The sequence below is a fragment of the Cyprinodon tularosa genome, unplaced genomic scaffold (assembly GCF_016077235.1).
Source record: "Cyprinodon tularosa strain WSP-4 unplaced genomic scaffold, ASM1607723v1 ctg198, whole genome shotgun sequence".
NCBI classification, from domain to species: domain Eukaryota; kingdom Metazoa; phylum Chordata; class Actinopteri; order Cyprinodontiformes; family Cyprinodontidae; genus Cyprinodon; species Cyprinodon tularosa.
In genome coordinates this window covers 1,489,521-1,516,790 of record NW_024038724.1, presented here as the reverse complement: position 1 = coordinate 1,516,790, position 27,270 = coordinate 1,489,521, and the positions used below count along the sequence as shown (strand labels likewise).

At 37.3% G+C, this 27,270-nt stretch overlaps 1 protein-coding gene across 1 annotated transcript in view; it reads left to right on the top strand.

Moving 5' to 3' along the window:
• grik4 (glutamate receptor, ionotropic, kainate 4) overlaps positions 1-27,270 on the top strand; it is a 413,635-nt gene that overhangs the window by 299,137 nt on the left and 87,228 nt on the right. Inside the window, exons 10-11 of the mRNA XM_038284024.1 lie at positions 4,475-4,627; positions 10,150-10,254. Coding sequence (XP_038139952.1) covers positions 4,475-4,627; positions 10,150-10,254 — 258 coding nt within the window. The remainder of the gene's footprint in view (positions 1-4,474; positions 4,628-10,149; positions 10,255-27,270) is intronic.

Genomic DNA, 27,270 nt, shown 5'->3' with positions numbered 1-27,270 from the left:
GATCCTGTACTTAATCTTAATTAAAACCTTTTAAATTGGTAATGTTTTACAAACATGACCAGGAACCTAATATAAAATTAAATCAGGGCCACTCAACTCCATATTGACTTTATAACCACCACAGTTCCCAACAACATAAATGAGTTGTTACATTCATGCTGGTTTTGCACAGTTTCTATCTTAGTCAGTTAAATAGCAGGCTGCTGTCATTTTGCACATCTCTGGTGTTGCTGCTATTTTTTAAATATCCATTACTGTAAGAATGTCTATAGCCGTATATTAGCTATATGTTTTCCAGGTGCCCAGTATTTATATTGTCAAAACACTTTACAGTGCAGTACTTTTTTTGTTTATTCTTTTTAACTCTTCACTATTATTCTTTTTCTTATACTCTTTATAGGGTCCACATTTGTGTGACCATTCTTTCTATAATCGTTTTGCTACTATAACCACAGACTGGACATTTTCCAAAGAGTTAGATCTTGGTAAGTGACCGACTGACCCTAAGCAAAGAACCAGGTTAGTGACAAAGTGGCTTTAGGGCAACAATTCTGTGTTTTGAACTTTGAAGTGGACATCACAAAGCCCTGATCCTGGTCTGATTGAAAATTTGTGGACTGAGCTAAGAAAGTGTGTGAGCAAGACGGTCTACAAACCTGACTCAGTGATTGTATGAGATGAAAAGAAGCACTATTGAAAATTCTAATTAAAGGTCAGATGAACTGATTCAGGATCGCGGTCTTCACCTAAATAGCCTTTGTTTAAACAGAAAATACTGTTTAAGAAACTCTACCAGGTGCACCCAGAACACGGTCAGCTCATACAATAAAAAGATGCAGTGTGAAACACATCAGGAATATTTTAAGCATAGCTTTAAAAGTGTCTTACTTGCCCAGAGCATCACTTGGATACTTGCTGAGCCTGTAGCAATTAGGACTTCTAGTTAATTAGCAAAATAACCACTGAGGATGCAATCTGACAGCAGCCAAGCAAGAAACTGATTAACCCAGTTAGACACGAAATGTGATAACATCCTTTTAATTCACTCGGACATTTTCAAAAAATTGAAAAGGGATCTAAACAGCACATGTGATAAACTAAGACATTATTGCATTCATATATTAAGTTTGCTCTAGTATTTTCTAAAGACAATCTTTGTGGGTATAGTTTAGTTAACTTTAAAATCTTTCTAAAATAATGCATATATTGTGTATTTCAAAGTATGAAATTATATGTTTACAGTCATTTAGTCTTAGTATTAGCAAGTTTTGATATATTCAGGTACTTTTTCCTTTAGGCAGACCCAGTGATTTTTAGTTTTCAACCATCTACAGCTTTTAAATTGTAGCTGTTAAATTTATGTAATTCGGGAAAATTGGATGCAATCTTCTATATCTTATTGTATCTGCTTTGTATTAAGTATTACTGTCGATTTAATGTATTTGAAGCATGACATTGTCACTACCTTGTTTAACAGTATGCAAAGTATGTTTAACTTTTAAAATCTAATCTGGCCTTTCCAAGAACAATTCTTTCAATGTGACCCTATAGCTTATAATTTCTCATGTGTTAATAAAACATTCCTCCTGAATTAGGTTGGGTATGTAGTGAATTTAAATATGTCATTTTTTTAGCGATGCTTCTTTCTTGGTTTCCATTTATTCAGATAAAAATTCTGATCATAAACTTGGTTCTTTGAGCACAGTGATAATTTTCTAGCAGCTTCATGACAGACTTGCATATTAGTTGAGCTTTGGTCATTTTAAACACCCAAACAAAATGGCATTGATGTCTATATTTCAGCAGCACAATAATTCCAAACAAACCTCACAACTAGTTTCCAATGGTTTTCTTCAAAGGAGAACTCATCCCCAATATTGTCTTTTTTTGTTGTTGTTTACATGGATTTCTTATAGTGCTGCTTACAATATATCTTCTGGGCATTTTTTTTGCAATTTACTGTACATTTGTTGTATTCCTGCTATTGTGTCTATAACTGCCTATTTGGCACCTTCCTTGTGTTTAATGAGTGTGTATCATCTAACTGTGAGTCAGTGTTGGTGTTGGCTCTACCGTTACTGTGAAGTCACTCAGAAAAAACGGATGTCTCCATGGCAAGTTAGAGTGAGTCTAGAGAAAGACTGCAGATTTTACAGTTTACTCTAATCTGCATATGACCTATCATCTTAAACTGTAACACCAACTTATTTGGATAAATATATGTAATTAAACGTCTGTGTCCTTTAAAATAAATTCAGCAAATGTCTTTGTTCGGCGCATCAAAAAACACTACAGGTGCATAAATGAAAAATATGTGGCAGTCCAAATTATTTATCAGTCTAGGCTTCCAGAATAATGAAACTCACCAATTTATACCCGCTATGTTATCCAACATACACAAAGCTGAAGACGTACCTGTTCCCCGCACAGAGGAATGCTCCGCGTAATTTTGTTTTTGGTTGCCTTTTTGCCGGTATCAGTCTGCAGATATAGTGTCTGTAGTGCTTAGATCTAAGGAGCTAACGGTGATCTCACAGCTTGTGGATATTTGTGCCACATTTTAAGCATCCAGTGCTGATTTTTATAGAAGATTTACTGTAGTTTAATTGAATTATGTCAATACAGCACCCAGAAAGCTCTTAAAGTAGGATATTTGGAAAACTGCTGGAGAAGTGAGAAGGACAGACATGAAAAATAGATACAATTTAAGATATATATATATATATATATATATATAAGCTTAAATAACTCTGTAAACATATGTATTTAGATTATATATACGTAACCATGGCCTCAGCATGCAGATCCGATGTTGCTCACAGTGGTCCTCAGTGAAAATGAAACATGGAGCCTAGGAAGTTCAGCTGAAGAAACTCATAGCTCTCTACATCCACCTGCGAAACAGCCAATTAGCTTTGAACCACACCTCCAAGAAAGCCAATCGGCATCCAAAGTTCATCTTAAAAGGCCTCCGATACGCACTGTCTGCTCCTGTGCGCAGGCGGCAGATGCGTTGTGTGACTCCACTGTCGCTTCATGCTTGCTCATCATGGACAGGTTCTCTCAACCTGCGTTATCCAAACTGGACTTCCATCTTCCAGGTCCCTGAGTGAAGCTCTACTATTAGCTCACGCAATCCACTGGATCTCCACATAACGCTCATCAGTCTACAGACTGACCAACTTCATCTATCTCCCCTCCACCACCAGTTTCAGGCCTGGGGGGAAACAGCCCTATTATTTGCTCCTCTTCATGCATGTCTATCAAAATTAAGCGCTATTTTTCCTGCCGAGGTCTGAGCGCCAAAGACAAAGTAATTGTGTCAATAAATTTCTCTAATTGTCTTTTCTCGTCGTGTGAGTTTCTCAGATTGAAATTGAAGTGAACATTGGTATACTGCTTAAAAACTGTCCCCTTTGTATTGTTTGATGCCTAGAAAGCCTAAAACCACTCACTTTTAATATTCCATTTTCTTTATATAAACATGCTGCAGTATTTAAGTTCAGAAATATTTTGGTTTAATTGTGTAAAGATTGTCCACAGCTGAGTTACAATTATAAAAATAGCTTTGACATGATCATAGTTTACATTTGCATATCCTCCACCCATCAATTTCAGGTCATTAGAGCATGATCAGCATATTGATGAAGGCACTCACACAAAAAGTGGTGTGCACAGTCTGTTTGCTGAATTGCAAACGCAAATCACTTTTTTGCCTTCATTGCAGGTTTGCTCTGTGCATCCAAACATGCTTGGACCTGTTCTAACGCATACAAAGCTTTTGGAGATTAGGCCCCAATCATCAGCATCAGGCATAAAGATTGTAGAATAATTTTCTTGTGTTTATTTCTGGTTTGGCTAAAGTCCCTTTTTAAGATTTTTAGTTGGACCCCATGCAGTTACCTTTCCTTTTTTAAATTTTTCCTTTAGCGTTCATCTATTTCCCTCTCTGTTGTGTATATTTTTCATTCCACTTTTGTGATACTTCATATCTAGTCCCATTAAACAGATATATAGCTGTGAAGCTTAACCTCTTAAAAAGCTTCTTATGTCGAGCACTATATATTTGAATAAAATTAAAGTAGCAGGGATAGAGCAGTTGTGATGATGAGGTTGTTTGTTCATGGGAGATGAGAGGAAAGGCTGGCTCTCCCACTGTTTTTGGCCCTTGTTGAGAGCGGCAAACAGTAATTGAAATAGTCATGGTGTGCAAGCTTCACTGGTGATGAGAGCAGGAGAGACAGAGTTTCTCTGAGAAATAGAAAACAGCAATAAAGAGAGAGATGATTTTCATCTGTCAGCAGATTAGGCTTTTTCTAATGATCTGATGGAATTTAATCACTTCCACTCTAAAAATGGTTCACCCCTCCTAACCAATAAACACAGACATGTTAGACTTTGAGCTATTGCTGGTTTCTGTGTGTTTTATTGTGTGCAGTAATAATGGATTCACCTTCTTCCTCTTCCTCTGCAGCTGTCATCAGCCCTGCTATTTGATGCAGTATATGCAGTGGTTGCAGCGGTCCAGGAGTTGAACCGTAGCCAGAATGTTGGTGCAACTCAGCTCTCCTGCAAGTCGTCTAAGATCTGGGAGCATGGCACTAGCCTCATGAATTACCTGAGGATGGTAAGATGATGAAACTGACAATAGCAGAAACTATTCTCTTTGGGGTTTTTTGTTTTGTTTTTTTGCTTTGTTTTGGAAAACAGTTGTTATCTATTTCTAGTCAAATACAGGATCTCTCATTTTTTTTGTGCAAAGTTATAATTGCTCAAAACTTATCCTATGTTATACTGTTATTCTGAGCAGATCTGTTGTTTGTGCCCTTTTAAAAGCTGCAGTGTGGAGGCCAATTATCCAGTAATTGATTTGGAATAGCTGGATTAGGTGTGCTTTTTAACTTAGAGAAAAGCACAACAAATAATCAGTGCGGGATGAAAAGAGGTGACTGAACCAACATTAAGCACAAAAAACACAGCAAAAGACTAATCAACAGAGAGTTACTGAGAAATCTCCACTCTAAATGAAAGCAAACTCTTTTATTCATTCTCAGACATTTGAAATTATGATGACATTTTCAGAGCAATTATCACACTATAGCCGCCACCTTTTTTTTTAACTGTTAAGCTCAAAAGCCTTGAAAATTTGTCAAAATGTTTTGATTATCTTATCAGAGTGTGGATAATAGGACAGCACCTAACAATGTAAAAACAATTTCTAATCCTAACTTTTTAACCAACAATTTGTAGCTGGGTAAATGCTTTAAAAACACAGGAATGTTTGTGTCCGTTTATATGCCCTGTTACTGGAAAATAAACCTTCAGCTCCTTACTTTGTATTTTATTTCAATAGAATAGAATAGAATAGAATAGAATAGAATAGAATAGAATAGAATAGAATAGAATAGAATAGAATAGAATAGAATTGGGGTTGACAGTGGCTAAAATGTATTATATAGTTAGCTTGTTTCCCAACCTTTTTTGACTTATGTACCCCTTTGGGCATTTTGTCTTACTATGAGTACCCCTCTCAGTCAAAAATATTGATGACTGTCCAAAAGTGAAACGTACAATAACTAACATAAAGACTTAATCTTTTAGTTTGAGCATTTTTTTTTTACAATTGTGTGTTTTACTTAACAAATAAAAATAAAACAACAAATATGTTGCCTGTTGTGAGGAGTTAGTAAGGAGCTTCTCTGAGTAACTCCCTCATAATCACATTTAGACCTGATGAATTGGGAACAAAATACAGAACAAAAATTATATTTATCCTGACATAATCAGTTTTACTTTGTTTCATTAAGACACCTGAGCTTTGATAAGCTCAGATAGCTCAGTGTTGGTTTGGATGTGTGTCACCGCTGAAGGTAAACTTAAACGTATAAGAAAAACTTACTTTTTGGTTGATAAAAGCTTGTTTAATTTTTCAATTGGGTCCTCAAAAAGCAAAACAGATTCCAGCTCTATTTTCTTACCTGATAAATGAAACATTTACATGTACCCCTTGGAATGCACTTGCAAACTACTGGGTATATACATACCCCTGGTTGGGAAACACTGGGTTTAACCACTGTCACTTCAGATAGGTAGCACTTCCAGGTTGAACCTTGACATGCCCTAAAATTAAGTAGTAGGTGGTTATTTCAAAATTATTGTTGTTTAATAAAAAGTCGGACAACTGTAAACTTTCTCCTTACCAAAAGTTACTCCATTATAGGATAAAATATTCACAATTTAGCGATTTTTCCAGAAACAGAAATACTTTTATCAATAACATTATTAGGCTTTTCCATCTATTTAGACTTTTTTTTGTTCAACAGAAAAAGTAGAGAATGAAGTGATTCTGGTAAAACAATTCTTCCACAATGTATTTTTTTTTTCATGGGAATTATATGTTCTACATTGTGATTGCTTTAGGTGCATATTCCTCAGAAAGGTTGCATTTAATACAGTAATTCAGATGGTTAGACCTTTCTTAAAAAATAAAAGATTGTATAAGTAATAGTGCACAAACTGCTATTTTTCTGTAAAGTTGCCCTTTTATTATGTCAGGTAAAGACTTTTGATTTTTTTGATCTCCCATTCCGGATATCTATGGATAATAACTTTGTATTCCCTGTTTGTTGTCAGTTTATCTTCTCTCTGTATTATTCTGAGAAACAATGAAGGAGGAAAGATAAAGATGTGCTGTCAGTGGATTAAAGTGTTTTCCTTTTGGAGATGAATGGCTGTAAAGCGTAAAAATCCTTAAATGTGACACAAGTTTGATATCAACCAGTTTGTTTTTCTTACTGAAAGAAATTAAATGAGTGATTAATCCCTGTAGACTAAAATTACTAATCACTTCCATTGATAATGTCATTTATACAATAATACTATCTCAAAATTAGACTTCAATGGTTTATGGAAGCGTCATTATAGATTTATGTATATATATATATATATATATATATATATATATATATATATATATATATATATATATATATATATATATATATATATATATATATATATATATGTATATATATATATATATATATATATATATATATACATACATACATACATACATACATACATACATACACTATATTGCCAAAAGTATTTGCTCACCTGCCTTGACTCACATATGAGCTTAAGTGACATCCCGTTCCTAATCCATAGGGTTCAATATGACGTCGGTCCACCCTTTGCAGCTAGAACAGCTTCAACTCTTCTGGGAAGGCTGTCCACAAGGTTTAGGAGTGTGTTTATGGGAATTTTTGACCATTCTTCCAGAAGCGCATTTGTGAGGTCGCACACTGATGTTGGACGAGAAGGCCTGGCTCTCAGTCTCCGCTCTAATTCATCCCAAAGGTGTTCTATCGGGTTGAGGTCAGGACTCTGTGCAGGCCAGTCAAGTTCATCCACACCAGACTCTGTCATCCATGTCTTTATGGACCTTGCTTTGTGCACTGGTGCACAGTCATGTTGGAAGAGGAAGGGGCCAGCTCCAAACTGTTCCCACAAAGTTGGGAGCATGGAATTGTCCAAAATGTCTTGGTATGCTGAAGCATTCAGAGTTCCTTTCACTGGAACTAAGGGGCCAAGCCCAGCTCCTGAAAAACAACCTCACACCATAATCCCCCCTCCACCAAACTTTACACTTGGCACAATGCAGTCAGACAAGTACCGTTCTCCTGGCAACCGCCAAACCCAGACCCGTCCATCAGATTGCCAGATGGAGAAGCGCGATTCGTCACTCCAGAGAACGCGTCTCCACTGCTCTAGAGTCCAGTGGCGGCGTGCTTTACACCACCGCATCCGACGCTTTGCATTGCACTTGGTGATGTATGGCTTGGATGCAGCTGCTCGACCATGGAAACCCATTCCATGAAGCTCTCTGCGCACTGTTCTTGAGCTAATCTGAAGGCCACATGAAGTTTGGAGGTCTGTAGTGATTGACTCTGCAGAAAGTTGGCGACCTCTTCGCACTATGCGCGTCAGCATCCGCTGACCCCGCTCCGTCAGTTTACGTGGCCTACCACTTCGTGGCTGAGTTGCTGTCGTTCCCAAACACTTCCATTTTCTTATAATACAGCTGACAGTTGACTGTGGAATATTTAGGAGCGAGGAAATTTCACGACTGGATTTGTTGCACAGGTGGCATCCTATCACAGTTCCACGCTGGAATTCACTGAGCTCCTGAGAGCGACCCATTCTTTCACAAATGTTTGTAAAAACAGTCTGCATGCCTAGGTGCTTGAATTTATACACCTGTGGCCATGGAAGTGATTGGAACACCTGATTCCAATAATTTGGATGGGTGAGCAAATACTTTTGGCAATATAGTGTATATAAACAATAACCACCCATGAAATAATGAAACTTTTTTATACACCAATTACGAATTTTGCAAGATAAAACTTTATTTCTGCAATTTATGTTTTGAAATTGTATTGTTTGCTTGCTGTGTAGCTTAATTTCTTACGCTTAAAACATATAATTTAATGGTATAAATCTCAGCGAGAGCATTTGCATATGTCTCCAGTTATTATGCTTTTCTCCACAGTAAAGCAAAACTAAAGAAAGCTGGCTTAATTGGCCGCCATTAGATGCAATTAGGTGTGAGTGTTTCTAAATAGATTTTGGTGTCATCTGAGCCTTTTAATTTGAGCTTATGGTAATGTGGGCTAGAATATCTTCCTCTAGTATAGAGATACCTTTAGAATTTTAATATTAGACTTTTTGTTGAGGATAATAGGGCTTGAAACAATATTGCAAAATGACCATGAAATCCTAAACTTAGTGGTAAGTGTGCATAATGAGGTGGTGGACAAGAAACAGAGCGTGCTCAATTGGACTTGGCCTTAAGCCTTTTGCAGATAGATCAGGAATGTAAAAAAAAAAAAAAAGAAGAGAGCCTCACTGTTAAACAGAAAGCACTTTTCTATGCTTGTTGGAAAACATAGGCAAAGCAATCAAATATTTATAAACTGGGTCTGTGTTAAAAGTGGATAATATCAAGAACTACCTCAGAGTTCTGTTCACTCAGGTTAAAACTCAAGAAATGCTGTTCACAGTTTATTACTATCATGGCACTATGCTCTAATAACAATTTTTGAGTCTTTCTTGAAATAAAATATTCAATGATATATAGGTCATGTCATAATGTATTAGTTATCATTTTGATAACGATAAGCCATCATCTTAAATTTGCAACCAGACCTCTGCATAAAAGGAATCATAGGGATCCCTCTTTTTGGTGCATTTGATGCACATTAACATTCTTGCTAATAATAGACACTGGAGAAGTCACTCTGCCGTTTGCAGAAAACAAACAAATTACTGGATTCAGCAAAGTATAGATTCTTCGGTGGTAATTTTGTCCAAAAATAGAACAAAACAGTAAAACCTTCTCATACCACAGATGTGTTCAATTGTTTAGGATTTCCCTATGTGCAACAGTCTATTAAGACCATGCAAAGCTCCTCTTCTTTTGTTAACATAAGCTTTCTCCCCAGCTTTAACATTAAGGGAACCATTCTTAGCTCTCGGTTTATGACTTTCATAATTGTTTTTCCCCAGAAAGATCTTACTGTATGGTCTAAACGTTTCTCGGTTTATACTTTCTTTTCTCTCCCCATTTTGCGTGCCACTCTATGACATCAGAAAGAGCACTGCTCAGTACCAAAAGCCATAGTTTATGAGTTTCTGTTCTGGTGGAAAAAATGCATTAGAGTAGCGGTCTTATCTGACACTTGAAACACTCATTTTGAAGAGTTATACTATTGAACCCTCAACCTCTCTCTACACACAAAATTATTAAGGACACACCTTCCTCTTTTTGATAGCTAGAGATCCGAGGATAAATGGTACTAATAGGGAACAAAAAAAGATTCCACCTAAGATGTTTAAATGGGTGCGCTTTAATCTTATCTAACTATTGTGCAAGGAATTAATCACCCTTTTGATTCAGTGTACTGCTTGTAAGTTAATATCAGATTCATATTTGTTCTTTCTGTTTTAAGTAGGCTTAATGCAAAATTGAACTCCTGCTTAAAGAGACTTAATTTTAAAGAAGGTTGAATGTCGGCTAAGAAGGAATGTGTATTACAGTTATGGAAAAATCTTTTTACCTGCTTTTTTCTCTCTGTTGGATAGGTAGAGTTGGAGGGCTTAACGGGACACATTGAATTCAACAGCAAAGGTCAAAGGTCGAACTACGCCCTGAGAATCATGCAGAACAGCAAGGAGGGCCTAAGGCAGGTAAAGTAACTTTGAGCCTCATACATTAAAGGATAAGCATATCAATCATTAAAAAATTGTGAAACATTTACATAATGAGAAATGTATATCTGTGTGAAACAACACAGACTGGTCCATCTCTCTTCAGATAAGCCTTGGCTTTAACATCACAGTAACTGTCCGCACTGCTGATCAGACACAGTCCTTTTCCCAGTAGGGCACTACTTCTGGCAAATCTTGCACTTTTCTTTATAGTGGTGTGGTACAGTTAGCTGAATCGTACCACAGGGAGTTTTGATAACACTTGCTCAGCTGACATTTCTTGGTGCAAACAATCTCCATTATCCTGCTGGCAGAGGAGCTGATGTGCCAGAGGACAAAAATTAAATATTCAGGATGCCCCTTTGAAGGTGAAAGAAGTACACTTAAAGGGGAAAATAAATTTAGATTGAAAGAGAAGTTTGCTTTGAAGAAAGAATGGCTTTTGGTGCCGTTATCGTTGCTTTAACAGAAGTGTAGAAAACTTCAGTTAAATGTCAGACTTTTGAGGTTCCTATTCTTATTGCTACTTTATTTTCCCTAAATCAAAAATAATACACTATATCAATAATGCTTTACTGGTTTTGATTGCTCACCATATATATATATATATATATATATATATATATATATATATATATATATATATATATATATATATATATATATATATATACATATACATATATTTGTTTTAAAAGCCATATATACATCCATATACTGATCCTTTTTAAAGAAAGATGTACAATATCTTGGGGCACTTCAGTTTCACATCAGAGGACAAATTCATATGTGTTGCAATTTTTACAGATGAAGTGATTTTATAAAGATCCCTAAAAGTGCTAATGGTTGCGAACAGAATGTACTTAAAAAGAATCTTTTAGCAGTTTAGTCTACGGTCTGTTAAACATTGCAAACCTACTGATGTATTCCTGCATTATCTTTTTCCTCTTATTCAGGGTTTATCCTTTCATCTTTGCAGAGGTTTTTATATCCAGCTTCAAGTGTTCATACATTTTAAACTCTACAACTTTCTTTCTCAAATATTTGATCCGTAAAAAATGTGTTTATTATTGTAGGTTTTTATATTCTAAAATTTCAGACTATGTGGTTCTGTGCCAGTCATAGCTTTTTGGTGATTTTTGATCACCTTTTTTAAAGACTACTTGCTAATATCCTTCCTTTGATAAATTAGGATTTCTCTTTAGTAATCATAGTATTGCAAGAGACACTGTAAGAAAAGCATTAAAAACGTTTAGCCCTTCTTGTGCCAATTATCATTGGCTATCTTTATTTGGAGCAGAATCTATGCCAGACCTCTGCGTGAAAAGCAGCAACTGTAAATCAAAGTTTAACTGTAATTTGAATGAAAAGAAAAAAAAAATCATTGAAAAGTTTTTACTGACTTTTAAGTCATATGTGGTTAGTAAAATTAGCATGGCTTCCAATTCAAAGCATCAGTCTTTGTGAGTCTTCAAAGGATAGTATGGGTTGTTACCTTAGAAGCAATATGACATTTTCAAATCCTATTACATTCATTAAAGGCAGAGTTTTAAAGCTTAATGAGGAAGGAAACAGAAAATCTTCAATTTGCTCTTTTGAGTCTACAGTTATCTACATTAGTATAAAGTTTTGCTTTTACTCATTCTAGCATTCTGATGAACCACTTATTTTGTCATTGTATAGAAATTACAACTATTTGAATATCTCCCTGCATCTTTATCAAACTTGTTTTTTGACCTTAAATTTTTGTAAAATTGTTAATCTTAAGCGATTTTGATTTATTTACCATCCACAACAAAACAAATCAACCCAATGAGGGTTAGTCAGCTAGGAATCATAAAAAAATGCCATTTTGTTGCTTAATTTCCACTGGTAAGCGTATGCATGTTCAGTGTGTGGTCCTTCTGATCAGGAAATACCTCTGAGTTCTAGTAGAGTAGTTTGAGGCAGAAACTAGGATAAAGTTTACCTTTGCATGAATTAGCTACATCCTGAAATCTCCCAGCATAGTTTAACCATCCCTACCATTAAAGTCTTTGGAGTGAGTCAGTTCAGATGTTGTAGCAACTCAGCTAAGTTTTTCAACGAGATATTTTACATATATGTTGATAGTTGTAGGCAGAAAGGATCTTCTGTTGCAGTCTGTCTTGCAACAGATCTAAAAAAGCATTTGTTTAACAATCTTTAGAAGAGGATGAACACAGTTGTCCACAGTATTCTTCATTTTATGAAGTATTCTTCCTTGTGAAATCATCTCCAGAGGTTCTGGAGAAGTTTCTAGATCATAGGTAGCCTTTCTTTTATTAGCTTCTTTAAGTCATTTGCTATTGCATTTATACTCCTCCACCGCCTCCGCTTCTACTCCCATGATGTTAATAGGATACAACCTGTTCCCGTTTCTACTGAAATCGACAACAATGTCCCTTTTTTGCCTCTGGTGATTGAGCTGACTGCTTGAACCTTCAGTCTCTCAAACTGTGGTCTGTTTGTCAGGTAGGCTCTGATCCAGACAATTGTTCATACCTCCACCTAGGTCCTCTTGAGTTTCTGACAAAGCATATCAGGCTGAATCATAGTTAACTCCCTGTTTAAATCCAATAATATGATTGTCTCCCTGCTGTCTGCGTTGTCTAAATGACACTGGGTTTGTTGAAGCAGGAGTATGATACTATCTTCAACTCCACTGTGATAAACAAACTGCAGGGGGTCCTGATCGCCGCATTGCTCAGGTGGACCAAGAGGAGTCTCTCTGAGACCTCCATGATGTTAGATGTCAGGGCAACAGGTCTGCAGTTATTGAGGCTAAGTTTTATTTTGTAGTGGACAAAGAAAAGAGGTCTTCCACACCACTGGAAGTGTCTCTTGGATCTTCCTAGAGTTAAAGAGGTGCTGTAAGATCCCACTCAGCTGCTCTGCTCAGACCCTCAGGACTCTGGGGCTGACACCATCTGGACCTGGTACCTTATTGTGATTCAGTATCTCTGGTTGCCTCTTGACTTCATTGCTAAAGAAAGGCAGATGGAAGTTCAAGCTTCTGATTTGGTTGAGGGCAGATGCATAGAAACAGAGGGATCATGGCAAAGGTGGAAGATGAAACATTTGAGATGTGCACTAAGAAGGCTACTTTGGGTCAGACAAGACCAGGGTGAGCTTGTTCCTAAGCTGAACTTATTGAAGAATGTGTCCAGTTCAATGATTCTGTCCAGACCTCCTTCAGCCTGATCCGTCTCCTGCTAAAAACTTATAATATTCTTAATCTTTGGCAACAAATCTCTGATATTGTTCTGCTGGAGTTTGCATTTAAGCTTCTTCCTGTATGCTTCCTGGCTTTTTTTTCTATTGACATTAGGATGCTTCAACGTTCTCCCCATACTGCTGTCATGAAGGCTCTTTTTTCTCATTCAGTAGTTCCTTCAAATCGCTTGTGGCCCAGGCTTCATCACTGAGGAATTGTGTTATCTACACAGAATTTTATAACTAAGGATAAGGGGTGTTCTTATGATCTTCAGGTTTCCCGTCACTGCATAAGGTCAATCACATATACTGTAGAATTGTCTGAGTCATTGTATTTGGTGGTTTCTGGATTTAGCAAATATGCATTTTGTTTAATATATATTTTTATATATCTTACAATCTGTTTTTTAATAATTATTGTATTCTCATACTTTAAAAATAACGTTTCTTATTTGTAGCACATTTGTTTCCTTGCAAAAAGCATTAAGATTGTTTTGTTGTTTCCTTAAATGACAGATAATTTTGTTTGGTCTGAAAAGAGTTTCTGAGTGCACATATCTATTATTTTATATTTCATCCCAAGGGGTTAAAGAAGATGTAAAATGATATCTGCAGTGTTCTTTTCACAAGGCTCTAAACAAATATATGTGGATAGCATTTCCTTTCGGCGTATCTATCTCCCACCCTGGCAACCATAAAACCATACATATTTCTCTGTTGCCCTTCTGTCTCTGCTGCATTATGTACACTATACAGGTTATTATCCATCAATAATCCTACAAGCTGTCACCAACCCGCAATAGCAGAAAGCTTTGTTTATGCCTTCTTATCTACAGCATTCTAAGTAGCTGTTATTGTATTATCTCTTAGGCTGGATAGAAAAAGAGCAGGCATCATAGTGCTTCACGGTGTTTTCAACCTTTTAGTGGATGGCTTCGTGAAAAAGCCTGAGAGTGAGCAACATCTTTTCTCAGCAGCCTGTGAAACAGTCACTCGGTGGCCTGATGCTTTTATTAACCTTGTCTGTCTCCCCTCACGCCCCCTTTTAGTCTGGCACTGGGCCATTCAAGCAGAAGGATAACACTATCAGGCCTGATGTGATGATTTCAAGCAGAACTATTGCAAAGCAGCTGCAAGGTGTTACATAGGGGGAAGAATGGAGGGAGGTTGCTGAATGCTTTGTTAACAAAACACCTCCCACATGCTGTTAGTTTTGGTTGCCACAGTCAGGCGGACAGCAGAGGGGCAGGGCTTTGGCAAAGAGGAAAGGTGGCTCACAGCCCAAAAACACAGTCTAAGGGTAATATTTTTATGCCAGCACATGCTGCCATAATGCTTCAAGTCTTTTGTTTGGCTAAATAGTTTATTAGTATCATAAATAGTATCTGGCGTTAAATGTGCAATAAAAAAAGAAAGCTGGCATGAACAGCGGAATGAATATCAACATCTTAGCTGCCTCCGACCAGTGATATAAAAACATTTGGTTTAATAAACCTTAATGTACACAACCATTCACAATGTGTCTGTTGCCTGCATTGTGAGCTGTTTATCTTTCTTTTTTATTATTTATTGAGTAAATGTGGCTGGATGTGCTACCAGCTCTGTGGGGAATATTGGTGTTTTAGATGGCCAAGCTTACAGAGTAAATTATGAGATTTGTTTCAGAGGCTAAGCTGCATATCTCACTGGTGTGTTACAATTATTCTCTATTCTTTTGCTCTGCTATAAGAGACAAACAGGGCTCATACCATTATTTCCTAGTAAGCACAAAATACTGTTGGTACATTCATTTTCACAGAATACACTTTCTTATCTCCCTTCCAAATAAAGATTTTTTTTCTTTTAACTTTTAGCAGATTTTTTTTCTTTCACCTTTTAGGTGATTCATACTGTATGTACATTTATCCACCAGCTGCTTCATAAGGTGTAACTACTTTATATGTTTCCTTTTTAACAGAAACAGAGAATTATCCAATCACATTGGATAAACTGGATGCATTTAGACAAAAGGATTGGTGGGATTTTTAAACACCACATGTTTGTTACAGGCAGGATTTTCTGAATAGTTTGGCAAAATGCTGATCCGCTGACATTTTGTTATCACAGCCATATCTCAAGTTCTAATGGAGAATGATCAGAAGGACTGAAAATATCAAGTCTGTCACAGTTGAGTAGTGGAAATCTTGTTAATGCCAGAGGAGAATGAGCAGAATGACTCAAGATGATAGGAAGTTAGCAGTGACTCATAAAAACAGTCATTAACACCAAAATATGTAGAATGCCATATCTGACAACGCAGTGCATCAAACCTTGATGTTGATTGGCTACAACAACAGAAGACAATGCCTAGTGCTACTTCTCTCAGCTAAGAACACGAAACAGAGGCAGTGATTTACAGAGGGTCTCTTTAACTGAAAAATAACTGGAAAACTTTGTCTTCTTTTAATATGGTCCCACTACCACTGGTTGTCCTTTAGCTACCCTTTGTAGTAATTAGATCAACTCTTAGCTGCAAATATTTAAAGTCTTTACATTTAAATTTACTGAGATAAAGTTGACAAACTAGGAAAGGATGCTGACTGATGCTCATGTTATGGTAAATGGCCAGTAATTATATAGCGCTTTTTCAAGTCAGGAGACTTGACCAAAGTGCTTTCACCCATTCACACACGCACCCACACACTGATGGTGGCAAGCTACACTGTAGCCACGCTGCCCTGCCCTGGGGCTCACTTACAGAAGCGGGGCTGTCGTACACGGGCGCCACCGGGCCCTCTGACCACCATCAGTAGACAATGCAGGTGAAGTGTCTTGCCCAAGGACACAATGACAATGAAAACTGGGGCTTGAACCATCAATCCTTCGATTTCAGGGAAAACTCCTACACCCAACGCCACTGTCGCCCCGGTATCTTTCATTTTGATCTGGCAAAGGCATCAAACTCAACTAAATCATATTAAAGTTCCAAAATTGAAAAACAGTTAGATCTGCTAATTTTTACGCTTGTTGACCATGCTGATGCCAGTAGTAATATTAACTAGAAAATTTCTAAAGAAATTTTGAGGGGGGCCACCTACTGCCCGTCTGGGTAACTGGGCCAATACGGCCCTGGCAAGTGACATTGGGGCTCCCCAGACCAACTGCTTACGCCTTTGAGGGCTGCTGAGGGAAGGAAAGAGGGCTAGGTCATGGGCAAAGAGAGCTGTGTGCCACTTGTGCTGAAATCTGGGAAATAGACGTGCACAGCATATGATGCACAAGGGTAATATGGGTTGTCCATATTGAACCGCAGTGGGTAAAGCGCAGTTGGCGGGCTCCGCCCGCCTGCTAGGAGCCCTTGCAGCGATGAAAAAAATCACCAATGGCGGGCTCTGCCCGCCTGCTAAGAGCCATTGCAGTGATGAAATCACCAATGGCGGGCTTCGCCCGCCTTCTAAGAGCCATTGCAGTGATGAAATCACCAATGGCTATGAGCAATATGCCAGAATGTATGAGTGTGTATAAGGAAGAGGCTTTTATTCTGTAGAGTCCCTGTAGTGTTATTTTGAAAGTCTATCATGGATGTGCATCAAAAGATGGGTCATGCCCAGCAGTGATATAGAATCCATTTCCAAATGTTAAATCACTGGTTTTCCATGTTATTAGGTGAATAGCTGCTGTATTACAGAGTAAATGGGAGACTTTTATTGTGAAATTTGCTCTGGGGTGTGTTTTGAAAAGGTCACTAGAGTCTAATAAAAACAACCTGGAAGAGTTTGGGTCATAATGTTGAGCCATTTGCATCAATTATTGCATTAGTATAATCTAGAGGCTTTTATTTTGTAGGGTCCCTGTAGTCTTATTTTGAAAGTCCAACAGAGTTGTGTTTAGAGAAAATGTTCAGACCCAGCAATGATAGTTGATGACTTTCCAATCGTTAAATCACTCTTTTTCCATGTTATTAGGGCAGTAGATGAAGATGAAATGGGAGGCTTTTATTTTGAAATTTGCCTTAGGTTGTGTTTTAAACAGTCTCCTAGAGTCTATTCTCTAAAATGGGGTTGAGTTTGGGTCATAATGTTGAGCCATATAGGGCAATAAATATATGTAAAAAATATAGAGGCTTTTATTTTGTAGGGTCCCTGGAGTCTTATTTTGAAAGTCTATCAGTGTTGAGTGGCAAGGGAAGTGTCATGGACAGCAGTCATATAGTATCCATTTCCCAATGTTAAATCAGTGCTTTCACCCTCCATTAGATTAATATGTGCTGTTTAAAACAGCAGAGGTAAAATCTCTTTGAAGCACGGTTACCTTGACAACGCTTAACGAGCCTGTCAGTGACAGAGAGAAAAGCGCAGCACTATCGTTCCTTAGCTCTCAGGCTTTTTTGAATGGGAGCAACAGCTCCGAACAAACGACTGCTTAGCAAAAACCGTATGAGTTATTCAAAAAATTTCTTCACCGTGAGCGTCAGCAATCCTTCGACTCCAACTATGCCAACTTTGGTGTATGTGTGTCTTTCTGAACAATATTTATGACGAGTTGAAAACACATAATGTCATTCGTTTTTCTCCCCACTGCTGCTCCAAAACCAATGAAAAACGGCTCTGATTTTCATCGACTTTAGGTAGGTCTGGAGGGTTTTTAAGGAAAAGTATTAATCCTACCGTAATTCCGAAGACATTGTGTGAGTCCAGAGGTTTCAGCCTACAAACTGACCAAAAATGGTGACTGTAGCTCCAAATATGTGGCCGTGAGGCAAGAACAAAATCTTTTATCTTAAAAAAACGGCCGCCTCACACTAAGATGTCAGCAGCTGCACACTAGCAGGCTGCTGCAGAAGCTAACTGTCAGCTAGCTTCCAGGTGCTTACCCTCCAAACAAACGACTGCTGAGCAAAAACCGTAAAAGGTATTTGAAAAATTCTTTCAGTGAAAGAAACATCTATCCTTTGTCTCAGACTGGGGTAACCTTCATGTCTGTAGGTCTTTCACAACCCAAAACGAAGCACAAACAAAATGGTGGGTCCCACCTGCTCCTACCATTGGTTTAACTGCAGCAGCTCCTCTCTCATCTTTTTGCTGCTAAAGCACCCCTCCGAACAAACGACTGCTGAGTAAAAACCATAAATGATATCTGAAAAATTCTTTTTATCTAAGCGACAGCTATATCTTGTCTTCAATTGGAGTAACTTTCATGGCTGTAGGTCATCTACAACCTGAATGGGAAGAGAAAGAATAAGAAAAAACGGGTCCTCAGTCCTTAGCTTCTAACTGAGCTAGCTACAGCAGCTCACTGTCACCCAGCTTTCTGGTGCTTAAAATGTCCTCCGAACAAACGACTGCTGAGCAAAAACCGTATGAGTTATTCAAAAGATTCTTTCACCGTGACCGTCAGCCATCCTTCGACTCCAACTATGCCAACTTTGGTGTATGTGTGTCTTTCAGAAAAATATTTATGACGAGTTGAAAACACATAATGTCATTCGTTTTTCTCCCCACTGCTGCTCCAAAACCAATGAAAAACGGCTCTGATTTTGATCGATTTTAGGTCGGTCTGGAGGGTTTTTAAGGAAAAGTATTAATCCTACCGTAATTCCGAAGACATTGTGTGGGTCCAGAGATTTCAGTCTACAAACTGACCAAAAATGGTGACTCTAGCTATAAATATGTGGCCGTGAGGGCGAGTTTAAAATGTTTTTTGGTCTTAAAAAAACGGCTGCCTCACACTCTAGCTTTTCAGTCTCTCCACTCTAGAAGGGTGGATTTTGCTAAAACTTTGTGGCGCTTGAGGTCTGATTATACAAAAACCGTAGCAGTTATCAACATGCCGTCTTCAGTTTTAAATAGACGAAGGATTTATCTACAAACTGAGCTTTAAACTGTTTTTCTACATGAATGTATGCCGACACAGTGAAGTGCTGTTTTTTATGCTTTTTTTTCCCTCTCCCCATTCATTTCCTATGGGATTTTTTTTGCGACGTTTTCGCTAATAATTCGCGAACCTTCGGACTAATGAGAAAGTTTTATACAAGCACGCATCGCACCATTGGTCCCGACGCGTGTGCCAACTTTGGGCCCGATCCGCCAAACCGTGCGGGACTAGTTAGGTGCCGAAGTTTTGGTGGCGAGGAGAACTATAAGCTAGTATAATACGCGGAATAAATATGTGAGATAGTAGTAGGTGGGCCATGCCTTCGGCATGTGGCCCCCCTAATAATAATTTAACTTTATTGATCTCACACTTGAGAAATTTACCTCCACATTTAACCCATCCCCTTGGGGAGCAGAGGGCTGCCAATGTGTGGCGCCTGGGGAGGAATCGGGGGTTAAGGGTCTTTCACAGAGACCCAGAGTGCAGGCTGTGGAGATCGAACCGGATATGTGCAACTTTATCAGAGCACAAGCGCACTGCTCTAACCACTAGCCCAACACTCCCCCAAGTAGCATCATCTGCAATTCTCTCACATTTTTCTACATTTAGACACTGTAGTCTTAGGTTTGCCTAATTAATTTGGCTATAGTCTGGTTTGGTGAAGGATCTTCTAGTAGTAATATCTAAAACATTTAGAGCTGCGGCTATCAAACTTTTAAATGCAAGGCAGCTGTATTAAATTTTGAGGTGAGAGTTACTGTGAAAAAATGTAACACATTTTAAAACAAAGTTACAAATAACTAGTAGTAAGATTTTCGGAACCACTGAAAGCACCTTGTGGTCTTGATGAAATGGCATATTTGCATTGTGGATTTGCAGTCAACAATCTGTAGCAAATGTGTTATGCTTTCATGTCACCGTTGCTTTAGAGTTATAGAGCCTCATGACTCAGTTACTAAGAATATCCTGTGCTAAAGCACGCTGGAAATTACTTCCTTTTAGTTTATCTCAATATGTTTGCTCCATGTAAGGGATTGCCACAAGAAAAGGACTTAATGCAAACCTATCTGATTCCTCAGACAGCAAATATTTTACTTACTGAATTATAGGATTGGCTGAAATTTATAGCACCAGTGATTCTTGTAACAATATATACCAAAATCTGAACTATAAAGTACTATGTTGAATAAAAATAAGAGTATTTAAATAGATAAGACTGGAACCCAGTAGGACATAAACGAAATTTAAACTGAATTTGAAACTAAATATTTTAAAACTAATTTAACCTCTCTGTCCAATGAAATATTTTAGAATGATATTTCTTATAAGCAGGTGTTCTATAAATTGAATTAAACTGAAGGTTGGGTCAAGTGCTGGCTAACAAATTTCCCATATGCCTGTGGATATTTATGTATGCGTGTTTGTATTTTTTTCTGTGCATCCCCTGTGAAGGAAACAGATCTATCCTTCACATTCGTTCCACCTCCTCATCCTTTGACTGCTGTGATGTTCTCTGGCAACATACCAACCCTGAACCTGATTAAGTTTCTACAAAGAAATAATTAGTTTTTTCTTTTTTTTTTTCTTTTTTGAATGAATGAATGAGCTTCATCCATGGCTAAAACAACCTGAATAATAATCATTCCAATAGTGCGGGTTCACAGGTGATTTAATAATTTATTCGGGATATATACAAGATCCATTCATGAATGAAGAATAGCACATGGCAACAGATTCTCCTTCTCCTCTGTAGTTAACAATTCATTCTGCTTTAATACATAAAGTCCTAATATTTTACTCAGCCTGGACAGTTGCCCAGCAACTAATACTTGTTTTCTGCTTCAGGTTATTTTAGTCCAACCACTTTGAACCTTTTCCATGCAGCTGGAAGTTTTCTTCCACTATACTGAAATAAGAGGTCAAAAAACTCCTTCAGCTTACATCATGAACTATTTCAGTTAGCTTTAAGATCGCAAAACAGGTCAAATGCCACAAATAAAATGTTTATATAGATGTCTTATAGTGCTGTCTGCATGTCCTGGGTATTATTTTGACAATGTACTGCATGTGTGTTAAAACCCTGCTTTTGTGTCTAATATCATCTGTTTCACAACCTTCCTCAGGTGTAAAAGGGGTTACACCGTCTGATTTTTGCTACTGGCTTAGCAAGCAACATGACATCACATAGGAAAACTCTCTACCCTGGACAGCTGTTCCCTGCTGACTTGCTCCTCCTACAAGCAATGGTTCGCTTAGCAACCAACTGCTTAGTGACCAACCATTTAGAAATCTAGATCTTGCTGACAATAAAGTGGTTTTCATATAATGAAAATAAAATAAATCATAGGTTTCCTAATTATCATAGTTCATAAAAAATAGTAAATGCATTTGAATTGGATAAAAACAAGTCAGCATTATCCTTCCAGTCTAGTACAATGATTTGGCATTGCTTTTTTGTCAGTCAAGGAGCTCAAGGAGGTTTGGCGCAGAACCTTCCACTTTTCCGTCCATTTACCTCTGTCACTGCCTCTCATGATGTAAATAAAGAGAAATTCTCCACCTCATACAAACACTGTGTTCCAAAACTGTCATCGGCTGGATTGCTCTGCTCGCCAGGTTTGTGTCCCTCTAAGTGCCAGTGAGCCGCTGTCAATTCATAGATTCCCAGTCCTTTGGGCTATGCCTTCCAGAGACCATGTTTCAGATATTGGATGTGGGTGGAAGTAAACCTCTGGAACAAATTAAGCTGTGCTTTAAAAGAGCATAGCATAAGTTCCAGGGCTTTTGCAGAAGGACGGGACCCTCTGACGACAGGTTGAAATGATACCAGCATTGTACAAATGCATAGGAGAAGATAGTTTTCCTATGATCTCCAATTTGGAGATCATTTCAAATTGGGCATTTTCATTACATTAAACCAAAGTTGTATTCTATTATTCTGAAGTCAATGATGGGGTTTGATCTGCTCTTGTGTCTGTTTTTTTTGTAATTTATCTCAAATAACAGTCATGTTCTCTTACTAATGCATCAGTGATGCTGGAGACTCAAAAAAGTAGCCAGGTGAATGAGAGCACTCAGTGTGTCGCACCAAGGTGCAGGCTCAGACCTAAATCACTCTCTTATGTACTGACTAATGGAGCTTACAGAGGCAACCATGGTTAATGGAGGAAAACTCATTTTACAAGTTGGGCCATTGTAAGGGCATGGGAAAGAAAAAAACATGTAACCTTGAAACTTTTGCTCTGCACGAGCTGTTCCATTGTATATTATGTTTTTTTTCTTGGGTTTAAATTATTGGTCAGGTCTTTTTCTTGCTTAATTTTACAAGTATTGTTTCCTTTTCATAATAGAGCATCAATGATTCAAAGTAGCCAGATCCTGTTTACTCAGAAAATCTTTTGACATCAAACTAAACTAAACTAAACTAAACTTTAATGTACGTCATTGACATGAATCAATCTATAGGTCTGGATTTACTATAATGACAAATTCAATAGATAACACGATTGTTCAAAAGTATATTTCATTAAAGGAAGCAACATTTTATAATAACTTATACACAGACTAGATTTTAAAGCTATAAGCTTATTAAATAAGATCATTTAATGGATTTACATTACTGTTAGTGAATTACCAGCGTGGAAAATGCTTTTTAATAAATATCCTGTGCTGCTATGAATTGATTTCTGAACATTTGGTATGAAAAAGGAAATAATTGTTCATGAATTTGGTATAAATCTAGAAACTTAGGTATAAATATGAGGTCTCAGAATTTGTTTTAACTTGTTTTTGTTTTTTTTTATAAAAGAGAAAAAGTCATTAGAATAAGTCTGATATGAATTTCTTAGGGTTCAGGAAAATGTAAATATTGAAGTATTTATTCACCTGCATTTGATCATTTATTCTGCTGAAGCAATAATGAAAGGTTTCAAAACAGAATTGACAACAAAAAAGGGACCAAAGAACAGCTCTATCACGTCTGTATTTATAACAAGCAGGGGTCCATTTGGAATTCCAAGCTAATGTTATTCTCATACTGAGAACAATTATCTTCAGTTAAATTAATTGACATATCAAAACATTTAACACACAGTATATAAGATAGCAGGAACCATAAAAGATGTCAACTTACAGATTTTGATACACAAGTAATCCTGTAGAATAAACATCTGCTCAATTTAATTATATCATTCTGCTTTTTAATACAGTGCTGAGAGAAGAACAAGCTGGTTGGTTGGTAAATGAGTCATGCAACCTGCTGGAGTACAACCTACAGTCTGTTTATGTTGCTTCCTGAAATGTAACTTTAAAACTTCACTATACCTTGAGTCATGGCTGGTTACTTACTAAAATATCCAACTGAAAAGTTATGTTAAGAAACATATTTAAATAAAAAAAAATATCACAATTAGCCTGAAAGGGAAAAGTAAAGCTAATATACATCAACTTAGCTTTGGATCAAAAAGTAAATCTGAAATACCTGCTCAGTAATTGAATGATCTATGGCAGCAAGAAACAAAACCATTTGTGCATCTTAAGTTATTTCTGTTTATCATTGGGTTTGTTGGGTTCAGCTTTGTTCTAATTCATGCTGGTCCAGGAAGGACCATAAATGAAATTAGCTGGTTGTTCCTGTGTTTGCAGAGTAGGGCAATTTTTGTAACTAACCTCAGAACCTGTCACTCCCACTGGGACTATAATCTGCAAGCAGATGGGAAATGGCCCCTAATTGTCAATCTGCCGCATGGATTCTTTTAAGCTTATGTTTCTACACCTCAGGCTCAAAAATTTAAAAACATATCTGTGTGGCAGTGCCTTTTAGGCTGGTTTTTGAAAGGCTTCTTTGAGGTTATGTTCTACTGACTTTATAGACATTATGAGTAACATCTGTACAGTAACAGCTGGTTCACTCTCAGGAGAAGGACGGTATACCAGAGACTGTCTGTGGCAGCTGCTACACTCCCGGGCTGCAGGATTATTGCTTTTGTAGCAGATGGAATTTTGCTCTGATATTTCCTAAAAGAAGCTACAAGGATAGGTTTCCCCAGTCTTAAAACATATAATACAAATATTTCTAGACATCATGTACTTAAAAATAGAATTATATTCATCTGCTTCACATGATAAGCATTGTCAGCAAGTATGTAAAGTTAAACATTTTAAAACTGAGTCTTAAATGATTAATTCAAAACCTCATTAAAATCAAAAGCTGAACTTTTGGTAATTGCATCAAACCTAGTGCCAAGCTTAGTGAAGCTCATTTGCAAAATGTGATGTTACTGGAACACACAAAAATATTTGTCCAGTTTTGGCAGGTACATCAAATTTTCCAGCTGCTTCTGTATTGACAATCCTGTCAGCCAGAAATGATGCTAAACTTGGCTTTGCTCTGCACGTGTTGTGGCCAAGACACCACGGGCACCTGTAACCAGCAATAACTCGGCGGGGAGAGGCTGACAAATAAATGAGATGGAAAACTGAGGGATTAAAAAACTTGGAGCTTCAAGATTAAAAGCAGAACATGTATATTTTTGTAGCTGTCAACACCCTTATTATTAAAAGCTTTGTTATTGTGACCTTTAGCTCTGTTTCTCTCTGGAATGAGTAATCATATTATTTTTAGACAACTGATTTTAATCCTCTGTATTTGCACTGTTTCCTCTCAAAAGTCGATCTATTGAGCTTAATAAAGGAGTGCAATGAAAAAGGAGGTCTCTGCATTTATTTAAATGTGGACACTTTTCTGAGTGTTGTGTGCTCCAGATGGTCTGAACACAAGGGTAAGGCTATAAATCAGTATCATTCCAGATAGACATACAAATGGTTAATGTGACTCAACCTGTTTGTTGGAACACAGACACTTTCTTCTTTACATGAATATAAAAAGAGCCCACGTTTCTCCAAAGCCTACCAACGTTCTTCTAAGGAAATCACTATTTGCTGTTGGGAGAGCAGCAGTATGACAGGGGCTGTCGTATAATCTGTGCTGATACTCAGTTATGGCTGCTGTAGGTGCCGATGTTTGCCTATGCAGGTTATCTGTATGCGGGCTTTATGTTTCAGAAATACATGTGTATGTTGACCCATGTTTAAGCTTTCTTGTGACCCTCGTTAAAATGCTTCCCACATAACTGTACCTGTCAGGTAACAACCAAATCACCACTCTGCATTTAAAATATGCTTCTAGTGGAAGGATATGGATTTTTCATATCATTTATTTACAGATAAAAATCTATATCTCTGTGAGATGCCTTTGAACTTAAACCCTTTTCTCTGATACCCGTAAATAGAATTAAATGCAACCACTTGCCTTCAGACGTCACCAAATTAAAGTCCTGTTAAATACATTTGGAATTTGGATTTTATAATTTAAGAGACAACTGGATTTTTTTCAGTTAAGTAAGAAAGTTTTAATAAATAAAAGCAGGAAAAAGGAAAGAGCACAAGTTGATTTTCCATAAGGCCTGTTGTATTACCTCTGCCAAGGAGGTTATGTTTTTAGTCTAGTTTGTGTGTTTGTCTTTGTCTGTCTGTCTACAGGATAGCACTTTTATCAAATGTGGACTTCACTCAAAGGAACAATCCATTACAATTTGGTAATGATCCACATCAGAATCTGGATGGAGTTTTTTTTTTTAAGTGTTCTTTAAGATTAATGGCAGAACATGCAGTTTTCCCAGTAAACCAGACAGTGGCAGCAGTGACTATTGACAGCTTCAGCATCGAACTCAAAAAGGTCAGGAATTATTACAGACAAATCACAAGAAAGGTGAGCCAGGCCTCCCTTATTGTCTCGATCTGCTAAACAAGAAAGCAGAATGAATGAAGAAGATGAGAGCAGAACAAACACCAGAGGCTACAGACCCATGCTGTGCATTGTTTATAACTGTGTGGAAGGATTTTAAGGAAAATTTTACCAAAGGTGCACCTTACTCAAAGGAACAATTCATTTAAATTTGGTAATGATCCAGATCATGTGCAAATTTTAGGTAGAAGTGTTTTTTATCATTAATTTCCAAATCCCAGTGGAATGTTTCTTAGATAGTCAACAAAAAAATGCAACACATTTAAGTATTAACAGAATTTATTGTATGTTATTATTATCATTGATATAGACACAAATTGCAGATGAAATCTCCATCTTCTTGTCTGTCTTCTTGACCATAGCTGTTGTAACAGCAAAATGGCCCAGATCTACTAAGTTTTCCAATGTATCCAAATATGCCACACCCAGCCAGGAGGTGTCTCTGCAAAATACTTTATGAGGTGATAGTAGAACCTTTCAGGTCATCATAGGTCAAGAATTGGAATTTCATTCTAGCTGACTTACACAGAAAATGAACAGAATTAATAGTTATTTAAAATAGAAAATAATATATAAATATAAAATAAGATAAAAATAATAAATAAGATAAAATATGGGACAAGATTTGCTGCTTGGCAGAGGTCTGCGCTCTCAGAGTACTTTTCTAGTTAGTAAATAAATTAATCCTCCCTGTAATTAATTTCAAGGTAAACACAGCTGATTCATAACAGAAGGTTGGTGAGCAAACAGCCTCATGAGGACCAAAGAACACAGCAGACAGGTCAGGGAGAAAGTTGCTGAGAGGTTTAAAGCAGAACTATGTTATAAAACAATATACCACACTTTGAAGATCTTTCAGACCGATGTTTAATCCATCATCCTTAAATGAATAGACGATGGCACACCAGTGAACCTACCAAGACATAACTGTCCACCTAAACTGAGGCTGGGGGGTTAGAGCAATAATCAGAAAAGCAGGCAAGAGGGAAATGATTTATCTGAAAGTACTGCAGAGATCCACAACTTAGTTTTTGTAGAATCTACAGTATGGACAGGATGTCTATAACATTTACACTCAATAAAACTGGCTTTGATGTGAGAGT